General features: G+C 42.5%; 1 protein-coding gene across 1 annotated transcript in view; it reads left to right on the top strand.

Moving 5' to 3' along the window:
• The window catches only part of plxdc2b (plexin domain containing 2b), a 91,928-nt gene that overhangs the window by 31,714 nt on the left and 38,113 nt on the right, over positions 1-22,101 (top strand). The window contains exons 2-4 of the mRNA XM_080489048.1: positions 9,311-9,534; positions 17,960-18,106; positions 21,103-21,172. Of these exons, the coding sequence (XP_080345174.1) occupies positions 9,311-9,534; positions 17,960-18,106; positions 21,103-21,172 (441 nt within the window). The remainder of the gene's footprint in view (positions 1-9,310; positions 9,535-17,959; positions 18,107-21,102; positions 21,173-22,101) is intronic.

Raw genomic sequence — 22,101 nt, forward strand, 5'->3', positions numbered from 1 at the left:
TCAAAACTCAGTCATTTATGTCTGCACAAGTAGAGGTTGTCTAAAGACCTTTTTACAAGTAAACTTTTTTGCTGATGTTCTCACATTGTTTTTTTTCACAGGAAACAGATTGGGTGACATTCATATGTGAAAAAGCAAAAGTGTTTAGAATAAAACTAACAACTGAATTCAACGCAGCTGCTTCAGTTTCAAACTGCCGGTCTCTGAGGTCGGTTAACCACGAAGCAAAAGAGAACTTTTGTCATTGTCGATACCTGTGATTTTCCTACGGAGGCAAATCAAATGTTTGCTGTGAAAATTGCCTCTGAGCAGGAACCTCTACTTCTGCAGACACAAATGACTGAGTTTTGATTGTCAACTCTGCATCGTCGTCGTGGCAGCGTTTCATTGTGTTTTGTTTCTTGGTTTTTTTTCTTCTTTGAAATGCTGCAGGAAACAGGTTCTTGTTGTTTCATTGTTTCTGCAAGTGTGAGGGAGCTTCGGCTCAAGCCCAACCAACTAAAAATATAAGAAATATTTTTGATATTTTCCTCCCCTCGCCTGTGCAGTTGACTGAAAATATACAGGGCACAAGTGAGCCAGAGAGTACATGACCTCAAACCTGTCTGAGTGCGAGAGATGGAGAGATCAGCTTCTCACAGGTTCAGAGTGTTTCTGGGGTGACTGGATGAATGGAGTGATTACTTTGCGGAGTGTGTCTCAGATGTGAGAGGTGTAGGTGTGTTTCTGTCCACAGCTGACGAGTGTGTGAACCTGCAGGATAAAGGCAACCCTATTGTTTGTGATGTGGCGTTTCAGAACGGGAGCACAGGCTTTTCTCCTGCTGATCCCTCCCCATTCAACGCTGCAGTCGTGGCCACTTTCAATTTTAAGGTCTGTTAAGCAGGCTCTGGAGGACTGTGGGAACGGTGAGCGGACCGATTTTGGATATCCACGGAGAGATTAAGCAGACTGTGAGATGCGGAGGTTTTTTTTTTTTTCTCTCTGGGGATTTCAGCCAGTGACCCGTAAGAATACAGTAATATTACCACAGGTAATGGTCTGCACTGGAGGGAGGAAAAATAATGTGTTGGCAGGAGGTCCAGTGTCTGGTGATGCATCGCCTGCCAGGCTCGGGCTCTGGCAGTGGAGTGATTCAAGGCCTCGGGGCTCCTGAGCCGGGCGACTCATTGGCAAAGTTGAAAAGTGGAAAGAGAGCCAACGGAGGCGCTTCATCGTCCTGCAGTCTATCACTCAATCTCCTGAAATATGAGACAGACGCCGCGCCTGACTGGAATCCTGAAATCCTGAGCCCATGTGTCACTCAGGAAACCCTTTTCTCACTATAATCCCGCCGCCTTCAGCCCTCCGCGCTGTCTCTCACTGTGCCAGAGTGTTTTTTTTTTTAGTTTTTGTTGTTTACACTTCCTGCGCTGACCAGCGTCAGAGCCGAGCCAACCACCAATTACATAAAGAAAGCCACGGCGGTGACAGCGAGCTCCACTATGGTCGACTCCAGCACTTTAAACCCTGTGTTTTGGGGTTTGTGACTGTGTGCTCGGGCATGTTTCTGGGTGCTTTGCGGCTTTTCTTGCTCGGATTTTGTGTCCAGTTTGTTCAGTTGTTTCAAGCAGTTGCTCGGGGAAAGGAAATGAGCAATTGTCCCTAATTCTCCAGATTGGTTTAAATTACTCGACTGCCTCCTAATTCTCTGGCCTTCTTTCTTCCTCCCCTGCTTGGACACCTGCTGCCTTCACAGTGGCCGTGTTTCCTCAGGCAGCTTAATGCAACAGTATTCATTTTATGGAACACTTGGTGAAAGCCAAATGTAGTGAAAGAAAAAAAGCCAAATACTAAAGCGATAACGGGACCATATGAGGACAAAATAAATCATTTGGACTATGACTAAATAATGACATCACCTGATTTGACAAACAGCATGATGTGGTCGAGCTGGAAAAAGTGATCCTGAAATCAATTATAAAATTCACAGCGAGCCACTGGAGGGCTGAAGTTCTAGTCTTGTGATGTCGATTGTTAAATCCAGTGAGAATTAAAGCTGCTGCATTTTGTACTAACAGGAAGTGGGAAAGAGTCTCATCATTTATTTCTGACATTAGCAGTGGAATCACATCGGTGATCAGCTCGCATCCCCTTCTTGTTTGCGATGCTCATGGACAGGACGCCAGATTCAGTCAGACAAAGAGGCTCTGAGGACCTTGATGTTCGCACATGACGCTGTGATTTGTGGTGAGAGTGAAAGAGCAGGTGGATTCAATGAAGTTTCGTTTCATTTTTCAAGGAGTGTAAATTAGTCCTAATGTTTTATAGTTACACAATATTTGGTCTTTAACAACAGCTGACATCCCAGTGATGGTCCTCAACTACAGATAGGCTTCTGAATCATCAGCCCCAGTCAGCTACTGATTTCCCTCCACCCACCCCCACCCCCTTCCTCTGCATATTGTAATTAACACTTTCAGAGTCTGAGAATTAGTTTTTATTTATAGCCTGTTTGCCTCTTCACACGTTTCCGAAGTGCTTGCTCACGTTCATGTTCACCTTGTGTGTGAAAGGGTTTTCTTCAGGTACACCAGTTTCCTCACCCGCCGTCCAAAAAGATGCATTTGAAGGCGACTTGAAATTTACTCTGCTTCCAGCTGGGATCAGATCCGGCTCTCAATAAAACAGTTGGAAAGGTAGAGGATGGATGAGTGTCCATCGCAAAAAATTTCATCATCAACATCTCAACAAAAGCAGTTTGAAACTCTGCCCCAGTGTCCCAGTTTTTTAAATAACATCTTTCGAGCTTTTTAATCCACATTTCAGTGTGACTGTTCATTAATGGATTTCTGGACAGCACAATGTGCAAACAATAAATTTTTCAGCAAAGCCCAAACAACTCGACATGTTGCAACATTCTGCCAAACTGCTGCAACTGTTAGAAAGTGTTTTTCCCTGTGGGTGCATGTTTTTTTATTTTTTTATTTTTATTTTTTCCAAGTTCTGCGATTTGTTGTCACAGTCCAAAAAACGTGAAATCCATGTGACCTGGTGACTGTAAATTGCCTGTGTGTGTATATGTGAGTACGTGTGATTGTCTGTCCCCGTGTGTTTGCCCTGATGTTTCTGTTGCAGTGCTCCCACTTGGAAATATGTGAGTGATTGTTGGCAAAACAAATCTGTGGTGAAATGAGGCATTCATGACGGGCAGGACGCTGACTCCCTGCTTCTCTCCGGGGGAAAGTTGTCACATGTCTTCATTTTAAAGCTTTTCAGTCAGAACAACGGGGGTTTTGTTCTTCTTTCCGTCTACAAACTGCTGTGCTGTTTAATTTCACGTCTTAACTCAGCTCATGTGCCGATTATCTCAGATTTAGACGCATTCAGGTGCATGCTCATCACTTTACACGCTTCGTTTGAAACAGGATCTGTTCTCCAGGTGCTGCCACCGAGTCTACCTGTGTCTAAGTTTCTGCTGCAGCCTGAATTATGTCTTTTATGTGTTCGCTTAATGATAGGCTGGGAATTTATGAGGAGATACAAGACGCAGCAGGTCACAAAATCAAACTTTGCTCTGCATAATGATTTCAGACAATTGCCTGTCTGGAGTTTTTGGGCGGTTCCCAGTTTGTGTTTGGTTTTCTTGATTTGGCAGATGTTTCAAATTTTAGGCAATTTGATTTGTCATGCAGAAGAACTTGCTGTTGATATAGATGATGGTCCATTTTAACAAATACAAAAACGTGTCCCTAGTTTTTGTTATGACTTGCATTTATTCGGATAGAATAAATTGATAAAACGTCTCGCCATTTACTTTACATTAACCCGCTTCATTTAATCATCTGCCAAATCGAAGGGCTCACTATGTGTATCTTGTCATTTAACTGGGCATTTGTGGGGCTTGAAAATGTGAAACCGCACAATATTAGACAGGTAGTAATGTGGTAATGTTTACTGATAAGAGACAGAGATGGAATAACATTAAACTAACCTTCCATTCTGAATTATCTGAATCTCATAGTTAGCAATAACTCATTAGAGCATTTGACAGGTGAAACACTTCATTACTTTTAAGCACAATATGAAGTGACACCGTTCATCATATTATCTGTTGAAAATGTGAGAACTGATGTACTTTTTGAGCAACAATTCCTAGAATCACACAGTGCATTCTCCCCCCTTTTCTTTTTTTGATAGAAAAGCTTCAGAAAGTCGGAGGCTTCTGCAATAGTTACATCAACTTAATCCAAGTTGACCCTTGTGAGGCGATGTGCACAAAGTCGGCACTGTTACAACAGCAGAGCGAGAAGGAGGTCCTCCAGAGTGCTTGGCAGGGCCTGTCGGTACACTGATAAAGGTGCTTTCAGTGGGCACTAAATTAAGCACCCGCAGATAGAAGGCCTTACAAATCACTGATGGGCAGAAGTGGCAAAGGTCCACACATTCCTCACGGGAGTAAAAATACAACGAAATAAACGGTAAAAGGTAAAAAAAATGCTGTTCTAGGATCAGCACGTTCACTGACTAGTGTTAAGGTACTGCCATGTCGTCACTTTCTTCAACCACCCATCTTCTATACCTGCTTTTTCACACTTAATGTGACAGAAATCACAAACATAGACATTCATATTTACCAAATAAGCATGTATTTACAGTGATAACATGTAATTGCAAGGCGTCGTACTACAGTACACGCTTCCACGCTTCCACGCTTCTACATCTTGATTCTTCACTGGAGTGCTGACACCTTCAGATTTGAGCCAGATCTGTGAAAGTGAAGTAGTTGTTGATAAAGAACATGGAGGCAAGCTGTGTACTTCAAGGACGAACATGCCTGTTGAGTGAGTTTCTGTCCCCACACTTTAAGGAAGAGTGAGAGGCAAATGAAATGAGGCCACAGTTTTTTGTGATCTTATATAATTAGTTTCCATGTAATAACGTATTTCTACTGTGTTACCACCTCACCTTTAATGATAACTCTTCAGACAGCTTGCACTGGTGCAGTGAAGTGTTCCACATCGTCGACCTGCCAGTCATGTGTGGCGGTCTGCTGTCAGCAACACTGAGTCAGGGGGAATTAGGAGAAAAGAGAGTAAAACAAGCAGAAAGGGAGTGAAAGAAGTGGTGTGGACAGCACCTTTATTCTCCTATTTTATGACCGCCTCAGCGTCCTTGAGAGGTTTTAGGTGGAACCAAATTACAGTCCCTCTGGTGTTTGTGAATCAGAGGTGTTGACAGGCGTGAGTCCAGCCAACAAGGCTGCTCGACAGAGTCAGGATGAAGGTATGCGGGGGGCTTTCAGCGGCACTGAAAGAAACCGAGGGGAGAGATTTCCTTTCACCCTTAAGGAGAGGGGCAGTTCCGTCCCGAGGAGAAGCCTGGTCCTGCTGTGGGCTGATTTTAAGGGTCCCTCAGGGGTCCGGCCTCGGCCTGCTCCTGAAGGCTTGACAAAAACACTGATTTAATTTTTTTTCCTGCCCTGGACAATATAAAAGTACAAAATTCTGAATCACAGAGGTTGTGTTCACAAGAGAAATGCAGGTGCATGCGCGTCTCTTCAGGATGACTCATCATGGCCATTTACAAGCTTGGTAAAGAACATCCATTAATTCTAGGCCCCTATGTCGTGGTCATGGTGTATTTTAAGGCATCTGCTGTTTGCCAGTTTTCCACCGTATATTGAGGAACTGACAAGGAGCCTTTTAAAGGATGAAAATAGATGTTTGTGCCTTCGTGGAACGGTATGTGTAGGTGCCTCTTGGATTAGCGTTTATAACTGCTGTTGACAGGAAGTAGCCTGGGTTTCTTTGTCCGCATGGATGTGACTAATGACCATCAGAGATGGAGTGAGTGTCAGGAAGTATTAGAGGTATGCAGAGGAGACAGTGAGAGAAGAGGTGGTGAAAAGAAACGCTGCAGAGAATCTGCCTCTATTTATGGGCAACACACAGAAAAACTCTTGACTTTTGGATCACAGGAGGCCTCCGGAGCTTTTGCATTTGTTCCAAAGGAACATGAAAAGAACATGCATTTGTGGGATGACCAGCAGGTCTGAGTATGCAGGTTGCGTCAATGAGAAATTTACCAACTCTTCTCTGCCCAACTGTTGTTATCAACCTTGGAAACAATTGCACGATTTTAGAGCCTCACTGAGCAAATATCCGCTGATGTTGTTCAACCTACGGATACATAAATAGTCCAATGCACTATATGGACGCATTCTCACATATTATACAATATTTTTTACACCGTGACTTTCTCATCTTACTTTAAAGGAACTGAAATTTGACGCTTATCTCTTGGACTGTGAACTCTACTTGCCTTTGAGCACCATTACATTAGTTGAGCCCCACTGAGATTAAAAGTATGGACAAGTAATGCTGATGGAAGAGTCTTTAAAATGTTTGATTTATGACGGTGGTTCCTCCGTTATATGAATACGGATGTTAAAATTCAGTCCGAGTCCATAACTGCTTTAAGATTTCTGGCTCGGTCTGAGTGTTAGTGCCTGAAGGTGACTTTTAATTGTTCTCCAACAACACTCAGCTGCTAATTGTGACACAGTCGTCTCAGGGCTGTTTCATACTCCGCCTTCTGCTCTACTAAAATACCCCAACATTTATCAGCTCCCACCTTTCTGAACAGATTGGTCTTTTTGCTTTGCCAACGCTCATTATAAAGTGAGTCTGTCAGCCTCCTCTTTGGGTAAATTAGCATCTTAAGCCTCTCCACTTGCTCCCCCCTTCAGGAGAGGGGGCCCAGGGGAGGAGGAGGAGGAGGAGGAGGAGAGTGGAGGGGACGGGACGGGACGAGCAGGAGAACGAAATGTGAGCGTGAGAGAAAAAAAAGACAGAGGGGGAAAAGAGTGGAAAAAGCACTCAGCTAGTTAAACCCAGTAACCTCTGTCCCAGTCAAAAAAAAAAAAAAAAAAAGATGCAGTGTTGACTAATAATTAAGAATCCAGCAATTCTTTCCATTCCAAACCTGAAACAATTCCCACAGCTGCAACTGCATGCAAGCACTTTAGCAAACTTTATGTAGATGAGTGCTATTAAAAAATGGAGTTCATTACTAATTGTCTCTAAATGCTTAATCCTATTAAGGTCATTGGGGCCAGGAGCTTATCCAGGCATACAGAGCATTAGCCTGAAGGGAAACAAGCCTGCAGTCCATCTCAAGTCTAACAGATAAACATCGTTTCTGTGCCATCCGTAATCCATATAAAGGAGGGAAACGTGTGAGCGAGTGGAGGACTGGGTTTAATCACATCTATTTCTTCTGGGACTATAAAGAAGGAAGAAGTACAAGTGTCACCAGGACGGCCTAGCCGATCAGCTGTGATGGACAACATGTTTGTTAAGAGTGCACTGCTGGAAACTCCAAGAGGAGGGTTGTACAAAAACTCAGGATGCAGGAGCGGTTGTTGACCTGGTTTTATACTGAACTGAAAGAGACTGAACATGCAACAGAATTTAACTTCAACAGACAGGAAATTATATTTTCATTCTCCCAAAAAGTGCAATAGTGCACTTTTTCAAAAATGTGAAAAAACAAACCACTGGCCTTAGATTTACGCTGACACATTATTGACGTAGGCTATCACACTTAAGGAGACTAAACACAGCAAAGTGGTATAGTTGTTTGGCCCTCACTCATTACTGGTCATGGGTCTGAATCCTGTGTGTGTGTATTTGTTTTATTTGCTTTAAACCTGACCCCACAGTCTAAAAACAATCATTTAAGGATAATTGGTGACCCCAAATTGCCCCTTGGTGTCACTTTGACTGACAGTCTCTCTGTTTGCCCTTTCCAGGCTGTAAGAATAAGAATTTTCAGAAATAAATTACACAGGCCACTCCTTTTAGGAATATGTTGTTTAATGTCAGTCCTGGGATTGTCCTGAGTTGCAGCATTTTTTTTTCTTTGTATTTTTCTTGTTTTTATGTCTGGATATTGTGATGCCATACCTTTAGACCTCCGGTAAATCACTCCTGGAGCTTTTCCAGCACTAAACTGTACATCAGCACTCAAACATGTAGCTGCTTGTAGGCCAAATGATCTCCCCCTCCTCGCACTCAAGGTCACTCTTTTGTGCTCACGCAGCATATCTGTCATCTGATTTTGGTGCCACAAGTGATGAGCTGATAGCTGAGAGGTTGGAGCATGTGCTACTTGTGTGCGAATGGCCCGCGCGGTGATCCCCCGTCTGATTTCACAGGTGTGGTGAAAACAAGCACGCAAACAGGCCACAGACGTTTATCAGCATCCTGTATTGTTTTGTCACCACATTAACTGATTTTATAGTCTTAGTTGATGCTTTGCTGCATATGCTTGCATGGTATGCAGTTTTATGATATGACAAACAAACCCGACACATAAAGATACAATTCTATTCTATTCTATACTGATTCTTTTTTTCAGTGTCATTCAGTTAAGCCAACAAGACTGAGGCATCGAGGCTGGATGAATATGAGATTATAAACTGCCAAAAAAGACTAAAAGTTTTTGTAACTTACCCAATGGAAAGAGGCTGACTTGTAATGAATCCAATGTAATGAAAAACAACACTCAAGGTCATAATTCTTGCAAAATATGCTGCACAGATTTGAAAGCAGCACACTGGGTGAATAGCAACATGAGCGAGAATGAAGTCATGAGGGACTGAGATGTTTTATCTGGTTTGACAACTAAATGTTGAGATTTAAGCTCCGCAGTGCTGCAAGGAAGGAAAGAGCTTCACACAAAACCTTTTAAAATGAAAATGCATCTTCTTCTTTGTGTTTTGGCCATCTGTTCATGATGGACCGATGTTTATTTTACTCAAATGATTGTTTACCTCTATCCTGACTGTGGTGTGATAATGAGGGAAAATCTGAGTCATCCCACTAAAGCAAACAATCCCTTAAAATGATGCAGCACATTTCACCTCTGATCCGACAGCCAGTCTTGAGCTCGGTTAATCGAGTCAGTGTTTACATTATATTTCTCACCTGTCACCAGTGTCTCATTTCAGACTGGGGAATGGTGATGATTGTCCAATAAATATGGTCCACTGGTTCGTGTGATGGCTGCTGAGTCATTCCTAATGTTCATCTGTTTCAGGCATGCTGAGATTTCGTGCTATAGAAATGAGAAAAGCCTCCATAGACATGAGGAAATAATGGCTTGAACAGTTGCCGCCTCTGTGATTTGAAGTTTCTAAAATAAACATTTTGAAATGTAATTATTGTCGTCTTTAAGTCTTTGACATCCTTCAGGTAGTTTTCGGTACCAGTCATCTTTTCGTGGCATTGCTTGTTACTAACATGTGCTACTGTTCTCTCCTCAGGAGTCTCCTACTCATTCTCACCAGGACCGGAGGGAGACGAAGACGCAGCCGTGGACGTGAAGCTCTACAGTCACCGGTGGAGAAGATGGCTTCCTCCAAAACCTCGTAACATGGACAGTAACAGGGCCAGTCAGGAGCAGGACCAGGAGCCTGAACAGGTCGAGACGGACGGCTTCCCGGGCGTGCTGTCGACAGAGGAAACCGACAACAGCTCCCAGATCGAGGTACACGACGATAAAAATATACACCCGACCAGAGAAACACCCAGAAGAATTAATTTTAGTTTAGACTGACTTCATTGATGGTTGGTGAACAGCTTTTAAGTGTGACATCACCACCCGCTGATCTGCTCCTAAGGGATGAATGAACACATCAGATATCGTGTGAGTTGGTAAGTTGAAGTTGATGGTTTCTGAAATTATACAGTTTTCAACCGGCTTTAAAATCCGAGCTTCACAGTGCACAGTAGACTCCTGAATTATCATGAAGTACAGAAATGAGGCTGAGGCAAACTCAAATCACATACTCTGCAAAGTTTCAGTCGCGCGTTGTCTTTATTTCGGCATTTGTTCTGTTTTAAGCTGTTCTTTGAAGACTTTGCCGAAGATAAATAACAATAAATACTCAATGCAAGGTTGCGAAAACAGAAAATTCCTGGTTAATGGTATGGGGGGGGGGGGGGGGGGGGGGGGATTGCAATGCAGCATTTATTTTGCAGACCTCGATTCAGAGGATTTTTGCTGTTAGTCTTCCACAACAAGCAATCTTCTACCATGAAAAATCCAACCAATGTAAACAGAACCAATAAAATTGAGCAGTACCTAAAAATACTCTTTGACTGTTTCCCTGCAGCGATTATAAATCTCCTCAGCAGAATTGGTGTTTCATAATGAAAAAGTAGATGAGGGGCCTTCAACAATTAATATTTGATATCGAATTAAGCTGAGCCCTCAGGTGTTCATCTGCCTTTTGCGTGGGGCTGAATCCTCTTTAAATTGACCCCAGAAAATCCAGAACAGGAAATTAACCCAACCTCCTTCTGTGAGAATGACTCCGGTGGACAATGGAGGAGACTCATAGCCCCTCTCGATCTGCATTTGTCTATGTAAATGCAAAACATCAACCGTGTCCCTTGTTATGGCGCCTTGGCTGGCGCGCATCATCGGGCCGCTCAGTCATAATGACAGCGAGCAGGCGCCTGGGTTTAGACAGCTCGTTAAGTTCTCTCGCGGCTTCTAATCATCTCAGGTTCACAGTCTGGCGTCTCCTCAGAGTGACGGGGGAGGCGGGAGAGAGAGCTTTGATCATCAGATGTAGATATGCACACACACACACACACACACACACACACACACACACACACACACACACACACACACACACACACACACACACACACACACACACACACACACACCCACACACACACGTACACCACTTTAAACCTCACATGCACACTTAAAATGCCACTCCCCCTCTCCACACATACAATGTATGTCTTTTTACGAACCATCACACGAACCCGCCAGCACATCTTCCCTCATTGTTTTGATTCTCTGGATCGTTTTGTAGTTGCAGAATGGAAATATCTCTCCGTGGCTCAAACACCCTGTCACTCCTTCTTTCTTTACCCAACACACAAAATATACATCCCCTCACCTTCCACCGGCACTTTTTGTTGACACGAGAAAAGCCTCCGTATTCATCGAGCAGAAACATTTGGCGCTCGGGCTGAAATCTTCTGCCGAGCAGTGAGCCGGGTGGATTTAAGAAGCCGTCTCCTTCACAGTGAAAGAGCTTTGAGTGGGGACAGAAAATGATAGAGGGGGGGAAACGTGTTCTTTTCGAGGAAACATCTTTGCACTTTCACATTTTCTCCGAGACATTTATAACCAGTCTGTGAGGATAAACACATCACCTGCTCACTTTCAGCCTCCTTCTGTCTGAAAAGGTCTGTGAGTCGTTGCTGCATTTAACTTAAATGAATCCGAAGACTGTTTGACTAAAACTGCACAGTTTTGAAGCTATTTCTTCTCTCATATTGTATTTCTAGTCTCTTTAAGATAACCAACTACTAAAATGTTAAGTTATTAAATCTGAAGATTTTCTTTAAAGGAACACGGTGTAAAAAATAAAATCCCTTCTTGTAATACCTCTGGCTGGCAGTGTTCAGTTTCTGTTCAACTGCATGAGTTAGCAGTTTGGTATTAGTGTTATACGGTGAGGCAAAGTTTGAAGCCCGAAAAGAAATAAGAAAGAGAATTTTAAATCCTAAATTCCTCACATGTGGCATCATCTGTATTGACAGTGACAGTATTGTTTGCTTAGCCAATATTTTAGAATGAATTAATGATTGGAGAAAGTTTCTGTAAACCGTCTCGTCGCAATGCACCATGAATCTTTTTTCCTGAAAGTGATGGTCAGTCACCAGTTATGGGTTAGGATTATATTTGAGATTATGCCAGTTCTGTTGTCTCCTCAACTTCTGTTGATTGTGTTAAAAAAAATACTTTTGAACTTGTTTTTAACCTCTTGTAGTATGTCCAGGTCATTTATTTCAATAGCATTGTTATTCACAGTGGTAATTTCCATCACCAAAGTCAGGTCTGTTCCACTAAAGCAAAACAAAAGACATTTCCAGTTTCAGTGTTTTTCTTTTCAGGAACGTTACTTTACATGAACTCAGTGCATTGTAGCTGAGTTCCACTGAATTACTTTTGCCTGCGTCATGAAGCCAGATGTTTACAGAAGTGAAGGAATCTGTCTGTCTCCCTCCGTAGTTCGTGCTCTGAGGTCAGTCTGTGTTTGTGTTAACTGGTGCCTTAACACAAGTTTCCGACAATAGCTTCCTCTCACCTCAGTCTGCAGGTTTATAGCAGTGGCTTTTAAGAGCAGACTGTGTGACGCCCCCCGTGACTTTTACTCACTGTGCCAACGCTCTGGATCATTAACCCAGATTAAACAGCTCCTCTGCTTAAGGTGTCTTCAGGTCACAGCAGGACAGTCTAAGAAAGCCTGGAACAGACTTTGGAAATGAGTCAGCCTAACGCTGTCAATCAGATCTTATCAACATCTATTTTGTACGATTTGCTTATTCTGGCATGTCGCTTACGACCATTAACGATTTACTGGCAGGTTTCAATTTCTTTAAAGAGTTCGTTGTTTGAGTCATGGCCCCTTTTTCTAAGCTCTCCTCATAACTCCAGCTCCTAGTGGCTACGTCTCTGTGTTACATTGGGGTTCGGGTGGCTCGGGGTGTCATGTAAACCAAAAATATCCTGTGAAGGGATCGACTTCAGCTGTCAGGTGGCAACATTTCCAGTCTTATCTTTATGAGTGAAACAAGCCACTCAAACACACATACAGAGGACATGTGGCAGCAACCCGTGTGATGAAATACCCGCCTGCTCCATTTACAGCCACCATATCACATTGCAGAACCACAAGTGGATCCAGGAGGGACGAATGCCTCCTGGTGTTTCCCCTAAAATGAATGTGTGCACCCGATGGTGGCGTTTGTACTGTCTGGATGTTGGTTTCCACACAGAACTGCAGCTCATCCAGGTAATTTAACTGATGTCAGGATGAAGGCAAAAGCACTCAATATATCAGCGACGAGGGGGCTCGATTCACCCGCTGTTTGTTTAGCTTGCTTTGATGTGAAGTAATAAGGGTGTGGTTTATGGTGGAGGGTTGTTATTGGATGTCTGGGACCCCACAGCTCAGAGGGCTCTTTGGGGGTTATGCGCTTCACTACATTTGCTGTTGATTTGTCTTTCATAAAGGGGAAAATACACACGGCGAGGCAGCTTGCTTTTCAGCTTACTAATTTTCATTACTTGATTCCCAGCACTGCTTTCACCCTTGCCACACGCCGTATTGAGAGGAGTCCCCGGATGATAATGTATTCAGAAAGAGATGTTTACTGCCTTTATGTTGCTCAGTGTGTTAACTCTAACACCGTACCGTCTCAGGCAGCTGCAGCGGCCTGGATGTGCTCTTCAGATGAACCCGGGGTTGTTTAAATTTCAGGGCACTCGGCTTCAGCTTTGGCTTTTCTGACTGAGCGTCGTCTTCCAGCAGGAAGGCTGCGGACTTTTCTCAGTGGGCCAGCCAGCGTGTCAGTTTGTAGTCATTTCTTCAGATGAACAAAGACAGCCGAGGTAGTGTGTGCATTTCTTCTGGGTCTGTGAGCATTGCTTTAAAGTGCAGCCACATCACACAGTTAGCAAATCAAATTCATGAGACCTACTGTATAACCACAGATGAGAGTACACTTAAATTATACATTAGATGCCTGGACTCACCTCAGACAGCTCATTCAATTTATTCTCACAGTGTTTCCTTTGCTTTTACAGAGATGCGTAATAATTTATCTGAGGGGGTCTTTTCAGTTATAGACACTCTATTCGAGCATTCTACAGATCCACGGATTCTACGGAGGTAAATCACTTGTATACAGTCCAGATCAGTCCAGGTCGACTGACGTAGGGAAACATTTGAGACCAAATCCAGATCACACTCAAACTTAACTGGGTCAAGTAGGTTTTCCTTTCCTTTTCCACAGTTTAAACTTGGTCAATAAGATCAAACATAGGTATCGCTAAGTACAAGTGCCATCAAATTACTCCCCAAGAAGGTTTCTTTGGAAACGTTTGGCAGTGACCAAGTGCTGCAGCTGACCAACAGTGATTTAGCAGGAGAACCCACTATTAGTGCAGGATGTGGTGGTTGATTTGGTGACAGCATGCCAAAGACTGTCTTGGCTATTTTTACAGTTGGAAAAGTTATATTAAATATATCAAAGTCCTTCTTATATGATTTTGAAATACCAGAAAACTACAGACGGTCGGGGCTCAGACAGAGGACCTGAACACATGAGCTACAGACAGACTTTGTTTAGGCATTTGGTGCAAATCCTTGCAGGCAGAGTTTTGGTACACAGGACGCATTTCGTAAACAATCAGACAAAGATAATCCAGGAACAATAAACAGACCTGAACTGAAAATTGCTGGTATGTCCACGAAACATGGTAAAAGTCACATGAAAACACTACAGAGAAGGGACAAGAAGCCGAACCGAACTTAGAACAGCAACAACGGCGAACGTGATTTGTTTGGGGAAAAACATAATAGGAAATCGTGAGAAAACCAACAATGAACGACACCAAAACAGGACAGATTGAAACACTTAACACCACAATCTGACACCTTGCAGTTATGAACAAATGAGATTCTGATCATCATCAAAGAAATTGACCTTTCCAAATATTTGTTTCAGTCCAAAACAGACAAATTGAACACAACAATTCTGCCTTTTTTTTACAAATGTGTAATTCTGGAAATTTATGTTTTTACTCATTCATTCATTATCTTTTAAAAAATTTCCAAACAAATCTGTGATTTTGCTTGATACAGCCTATAATTGTCTTCGTTTGAGAAATAATCTGATGCGGCTCCAACCGGCGTGTTGATTTTTTCCCCCACCAAACGCACCAAGCTGCTTTGTGCCTCGCGAGAGACGCAACACAGCGTCGGGTAATGGATGACAGACATTATCAGCTGAGCACAAGCTGCACACATGAGCGATGGCGTCCTTTAAATGCTTCTTCAAACAGACTCAGGAAGAGGAAGGCTGGCTGACAAGCATCTTAATCCCAACACACTGAAACATTTATTCAAAGCTGGAGTTGTGATCACAGTTGAGGGGATTACAGTTTCTCGTGTACTTTTCCTTTATTTTCTGACAAACAAAAGTGAATCACAGACACAGTCACCTCTTCAGAGACCGCTTTAGGAAACATTTCAAACGTCTTCTTTCATTTCACCGAAACACCCAGAATAATCCCATAAAGGCACAGCGCTAAAATCCTTTTTGCAGGATCTCTCCTCCTTTATAAGGCTATTCAAGAAAAGAAGGGATGGGAAAATATTTAGCCTTAAGAGTTCCGGGTCTCACTATAATGCAATATTGATGTTCAGAAAGAGGTGGGAGGGTTTCTGGAATGAGTGTTGTAGTCCGGTTGTGGCTCACCATTTACTAAATGTCTCTCTGTCAACAGCCATTTAGCTCTCTGACCACCTCCATCAACGTGCAATATTTCAGATTATTGACTTTCTGTTGACCTCTTTAGTGCTTTACTCTCACAGTGGTGCTTATGGGTAAGCAAATACACCTGGCTTATTTTTATGACAGTGTATGCATTAAAAGTTTGTTTAAAATACATAAGGCTAATGCAAAGAATTTGACCAAAAACCTTGTTTAGGAAAGCTGATGTTTAATTTTGGTGTGTTTTTTTATTTTTTTATAAAAACACACCATTGGGTTACACTCATTATAGATGTGGTTAGACAAAGAAGGTATTGCATTCCTACTAATTTAATTGAAATACCTAATTATAGGCATTTGGCTTAGTTACGTCATCATATCACAGCTTCATCCATCCATTCATTCATCTTCTGTGTGGCTCATTCCTACCGAAGGTTTTTGTTGAAGTTCATCAGGTTAAATACACAGGATTTACGTCTGCACATTTTCCATTTATACAGTCATTTTTCAGCAAATTTTCTTTGGCTGCAGTTCACTAAGGAGTGATTGTTGAGGATTTTCACTTGTCAAAATATCACCTAGCTCCCCACAAATGGCTCTCGTGGTAAAGTTGAGCTTTTTCTTTTGTTCTGCATGTGAGTGACGCTTTGAAATGCCTTCACTTTCTTCAATGAAAATGGCTGTTTGTGTGCTTAAAGCACCCCATAAGCCGAGAGGCATGTGTTTGAGGGATTTTGGATTTAAAGCATACTCTGACAAATCTTTATTTTGTATTTTTTAAATATAATTGTGTGGCTCTGCAGTGTGATCTTTGGCTTGGGGCCTCGTTGTTTGTTAGTTGCCTGTAGAAACTGAGCCAGAGTGGTAGCAGCACATTTCACACCCCGCTTGTGTTTTCACACGTAGATATCGAGTACACTACACTTCCCATGCTGGCACATTTTGAGGCTGATTTAAAGAAACAGATTCTTACTCCCACAGCCTCCCACCAAAACTTTCCGTGTAAAACTTGAAGTGTTCACAGCTTCATGTCCACCTACACTCGGCTAGAGGACGACAGCCAGCCCACCCTTGCCCTTTTAACTCCCCCCGCGGAGGGGAAGAACTGCCAGCTGGCCTCCCTCTCTCAATGCTGACGAGCCGGCGTGTTCCTCGCCCCTTCTTCAAAATCATCTTGTGCTGATTAGCAGGAAACTTTACAGCTTTTTACAGTTTGTGTCTACTCTTTTTACAAGTGGGCTCCTTTTCATTCCTGGAAGCAATGTGCTGAACAAGGCTGCATGGCGGGGCCTTTTTCTTTTTTTTCTTCTTCCCTGACATGATTTGTCTGCACTTTAAGCTGTGATGAAAGGCTGCTGGCAGTATTTGTTTAAAAATCTACAAATTAATCAAAAGTAACACCACCTACGTGGCTGAACTCTATTTGGAATTCTGATATTCATCAATCCCGCAGAGGCTTCGCTAAGCCTGAAACATTATCTCTCCTGCTCTTATATTCCAGCCTGAATATTGAGTGGAGCTATTAGATAATGACTCTCCGAGGGAAATGTGACTCCATGAAGCAAAACAAACTGAACAGGAAAGCTTTAATTAATGTGTGTCTCATGGCCTTTTGACAAGCAAACCCAAAAAGTCTGAATCACATCACTCGTGTATCAAAGTATTTGTGGAGCTGTGCGAGTTCCTATTTGTCGTGTCCCACTCAGACGTAGTGTACACACACATCCCCGACTCCCTGTGCAGAAAAAACATTAACTTTAACAGGGCTTTAGATAAAAGGTACAGCTGTGGGGTATCTCATTATACCCGGAGGGGCATAGACGACGGCACGAGCATCCTTCCTAATTCTGCACAGGAAACAATAAAAGCAGACAAGCCTCTCCCGCATGCCTTATAAAAAGTCCTTGAATGTTTCTCTTATAAAAAAGAAAAAAGGTGCTCCTGACTATGCTGTCTGGTGCAGGCATTTTAAGAGTTGAGGAAGTTGATTGGCTTCCCATTTATTTAATTTGATTAGGCAACATTAAAGCCAGCTCGTGTGCTGATTGTGCTTTAATGGAAAGGCTTGAATAAAAGAACAGCACATGCTCTCTGTATATTGGAAATGATTGTACTGTCTTTTAATGTAGCTCAATGTGCAATTTGTTCTGCAGCGAAATTAAAAATACTCTCGTATCGACTTTTCCTATGGCTGTGCTTTTGTTTTTATTTTGGAGGATGGAGCTCAGAGAGGCACATTCTTCACACTGTATTCAGTTGGTGTAATTCACAGGGCAGCACTGTAATATCTCCCCTTCATGCTGTATTACCTTCTTTTAAATAACATTCGTTATGCTTCACTGTTTTAAATGAAACCAGAATGCAAACTCACAGGACACAACATGGTTGTGACTGCAGCTCGGTTACTTCACCAGTGGAAGTGTCCTTGAACAAGATAGTAAACCTCAAGCACCTTGCATGGCAACTTTGACCACTGGTGTGTGCGTGCGTGCGTGTGCGCGTGAATAGGTGAGCGTGACTGATGTAAAAGCCTGGTGAGATCGCCTAAAAATACATCAAATAAATCAAGTCTCTTTTCAATTTCTGTCTTCTGTCTTCAGGAGGACACAGATCACAACTACTACACATCGAAGGTGTACAACCCGACAGACCCCATGAGCAAGGATTTGTGGGTAAATATTGACCAGATGGACAAGGAGAAAGTGAAGATCCACGGGATTCTGTCCAACACACACAGGCAGGCGGCGGTAAGTCAACAAAGGAAAGGAGCGGCATAAGATTGAAGTGATTGTGAAGCAGTTACTCAAGACCTCTGCTTCTTTTCCAGAACATTTGAATGCATGAATATCCCAAATCATTTGTGTCACTCCACAACAAACATGCCTATTTAGTTCCCTGTAGACCCGTGAGTAAAGTTTCTTAAAATATCAGGCATTATTTCACATTCTCTTATTATTATCATTATAATTTCATCCCACGATCATGTTTTGCTCACATCAGCTTCAGACACCTGTCATTGGGCCTCATTTAGATTTTAGTTTAGTAGCTGAGTCACTCCTTAAATGACTTGTTTGGCACACAACACGGTTTAAATACAGCACCCTGCATATGAACCGCAATGACAGGGACCATAATAATAAGTGTGAACACACCCAAAGACCTTGACTCTGTTTAGTGACCGCTTGCATTGTCTGTTCAATGGAGGAAAAACATCAGCCTTCAACAAGCCGCATTTGTAACTTTTGTACTTAATATTAAGAATATGTGCAATATTGAGCTGATTAAAACCTGATATTATTCAACATGTCCAATACTTCATCTAAAAAAACCTCTCAAGGGCAAATTTTTGGTGCGGTCCACCAGTTCTGTATTAAGGAGACAATAATGTGTTTTTACAAAGAACTGAGGGTCCAGATTCCACTGTCTCCGCCAGATCTCTGCCTAAATTTGCAGCATCTCCTGCACAATGAGAAATGACATTAGGTTTTTGTAATATCTGTACAGTAAAGGTCACACAGAAGTAGTATCACCACACAGAATGTCTATCAGGTCAGTTATCAGCTGCTGGGACACTGTGGTTGCTTAATTTTGGCAGTAAAGTTTGCTCCGGATGAAAAAGAAAGTAGCGAGTGTGAACCCGGATGTGTTTTCACGGTAATAAAGTACATATGAGACATGTGAATGTGTTCAGACGCCAGTTCAGTCTCAAACTTTTCCCTAACTTTTAGTTGGACAGTGACTCTGTACAGTACTATGATAAAGAGACGACTGACAGCACTTTGTGTCTTTTACCGCGACTGTGAAATCATCAGCATATGGTTTATAAAGCTGCAAAGTGTTCTCTATGTGTTTAAAGCATTTTAAAGCTTCTCTGCGGTGAAGTTGAAACCCCAGCACTGGCAGGTGACCCGTGTGAGCTGCATACTGATGAAGTCGCACAAGGCAGCAGGAGACTGACTGGAGAAACGCAGCAGCATGGCAGCAGCAAAAAGAGAAAGTACCCCGGGTGAACAATAGCCGGCGAGGAGATAGAATAGAGTCCCACATTGTGCATTCTGCTCCTCCACCTTCAGTCTGGTAATGATGGATTGAGCCATACAATTTGAGGCAAGCCATTCATTTTAGTCCTGCAAACATCCTGGCTAAAAGGCGAGGCTTTTCATCCAAACAGCAGCAGAGGGATGTGGGAGGTTTCTCTGACTTTGGCTTCATCTTGGAAAAAAAAGAATCAATATGTGAATTCCCCAATTCAATGGTCAGCCAAGCGATTCCGAGTCAAAGAGAGGCACAGGAATCTGGGCTGAAGAATTTGTGAGAATATAGCAGAAGAAGAATGGAAAACCATCTGTGCTGAAATGATCTGTAGCACAGACTAACAGTTTAGATAAATACAGTTTATCGTGATGGCAGTTAAAGAAACTACATAAAAGTCTCTCCTGTCTAGCTCCGCTGCCTGCCAATGCTTCGGCCTCAACACTGAACCAAATTGGCTAATAAAAAAAATCAAATAAAAAAAACACAGCCGCAGAGGTCAACTTTATCACAGGACTGCACGAGTTAAGCTCTGAACCAGTTGTCCGGTCAGTGTAGTTCAGCGCGGTGCACCACAGGATTACTCCCACCGGCAACATCCAGGAGCTCATCTGGAAAAGCTGCATGTTTACATCAACAATATCTGGGGATGATTGCGGCGTTTTCATCCCGCGGATAAAATAATGAGTACTGAAGCCGTGGCTTGTGGTAATGCTCATGGTTTATATATGATTTTATGATGTGTTAGTTGATGTTAAGATATTTTTTTAAATGTTTATGCGCCTAGAATTGCCAAGAATTGAAAAGCAGATGAGTGAATATTAATAATCAGTATAAAATGAGTGATTTTTTTTTCCTCTCAAAAACTGTTCATAAGTCAAAATGTTGACATAGATCATGATTTTTTTATTCCATTAACACCCTAATCTAAAAAGACTTAGTCCTTTTATGTCTGAAGTGAAGGTTTTTGTGAGTGCGTGTTGACAGACCGTGCAGGAAATCAGAGTAAATGTCCACAACATACTCCTTTATGTTTAGTTTGCATACAAAGTTTGAGAAACAAAATAACTTTTCAAAATAAAGTTAAATTCATGATGGTCTGAAACTAAAACCACAATTTCATTTGTATTAATTTTAGTTGAAATCTGTGAAAATCGAAAGTACATGTCACATTTTTTCACTCCTGTTGCTTTCAACTTGAAACACCTCCTCTTCATTATCCCCTTTTCATGTCATCTATCTGGAGGTTTTTTTTCTCTTGAGGGCAGAAAAAGACTTCTACGAAATACCAAACTACAGATGACGTATATATTTACTTTAATCCATTCAACCCATTACACCATTTTTTTTATTCTTTTTGTGGGCCGTGATAAAATGTGATATTAAACTGCATCGAACAACACATAGATGCTACAGTCACAAAAAACAAAAAGTACTTTAGTCCTTAAAAGCATCATGTATTTCTTCAAGGAACAGGGAACACTCCGATTTTGATCTGAATGTGACACCATTTGTAGATCTTCTTTGTGTCTAACCACAGAAGAAGAAGAAAAAGCAGAATGGATGGAACACTCTGAACACCTCTGTCTTTACATTTTCCTTCAGATGTGCATCATCAGCTTGTGTTTCAGATGAGAACAGTCTCTGTTTCTGATCCCCACCTGCCTGTATCTTCCTGACTGGGGTCATCTGTCTGTTTTTCCCCTCACAGAGAGTTAATCTGTCCTTCGATTTCCCGTTTTATGGACATTTCCTGCGTGAAATCACCGTGGCGACTGGTGGTAAGTGAACACCACTCCTGGACTCTGCTCCCTCTCAGTAGTAGTTATTAGTGTTATTATTGGACATAGTGCATCTGCTTGGCATACAAGACAGCTTTTATTGCTGTGGGGTTCAGGGGGGAATGTGGTGAGATTTATGAAATGAGTCTGGAATACCGAGGCATTTATGAAATTTAAAAGAGACCAGCAGCATTTGTCCATATACGAGTATGTCTGAATGTGTTTCTAGTCATCGGTGTACCTGTGAGTGAAGCCTGGCTTCTGGAAACAAATAAGATTCCTACCTTGAATACTGGAAAGAAAAAATGCTACAGAGCAATGAGTTATTTCTTCATATGTTGCTGCTGGGAAAGTTAATCAGAAGATTCAGGGTTTGAGAAACCTCGTCTGGACCAAGCCGCAGTACAAAACCGCCAACAACACTATGCCAGCCAAGTAGTCAGCCTGATGCAAGAGCATTTAGAGCTCTTACCTCCGCGGGATAGTCTGCAAGAGCTGTGGACAGAAAAAAAACAAACCACTCCCAACACTCCGAAGCAGCCACTGCACACCAGACTTAGCTGCAGAAGAAACCAGACAAGTGGGTTTGGACTGGAAACAGGAGTCGCTCTGCCAAGCAGGCGAGTACGCCCCGATACACGCTGGTGAGGAGGAGGAAGAAGAGGAGGAGGAAGAGCAGGAGGAGAGGGGGGGGTATCAGGAAATGTGAATGTGTGGGTGAGACACGTGACATGGCAGACGTGTTCGCCAGCGTGTGCAAAACAATTTTCCACTTGAGTCTCGACGGCGAAACCGCAACACCCCAGCCCGCTATTATCACATCAAAGACTAAACCCCTGCTCTTAACCAACTATTTCAAAGATGCTGTGCTGCGTTTAACTGCACTGGAATAATAAAGAAATAATCCGCTGTGTCTCTTATCGTCATTA

This window comes from Lipophrys pholis (assembly GCF_963383615.2).
Source record: "Lipophrys pholis genome assembly, chromosome: 20".
NCBI lineage: Eukaryota > Metazoa > Chordata > Actinopteri > Blenniiformes > Blenniidae > Lipophrys > Lipophrys pholis.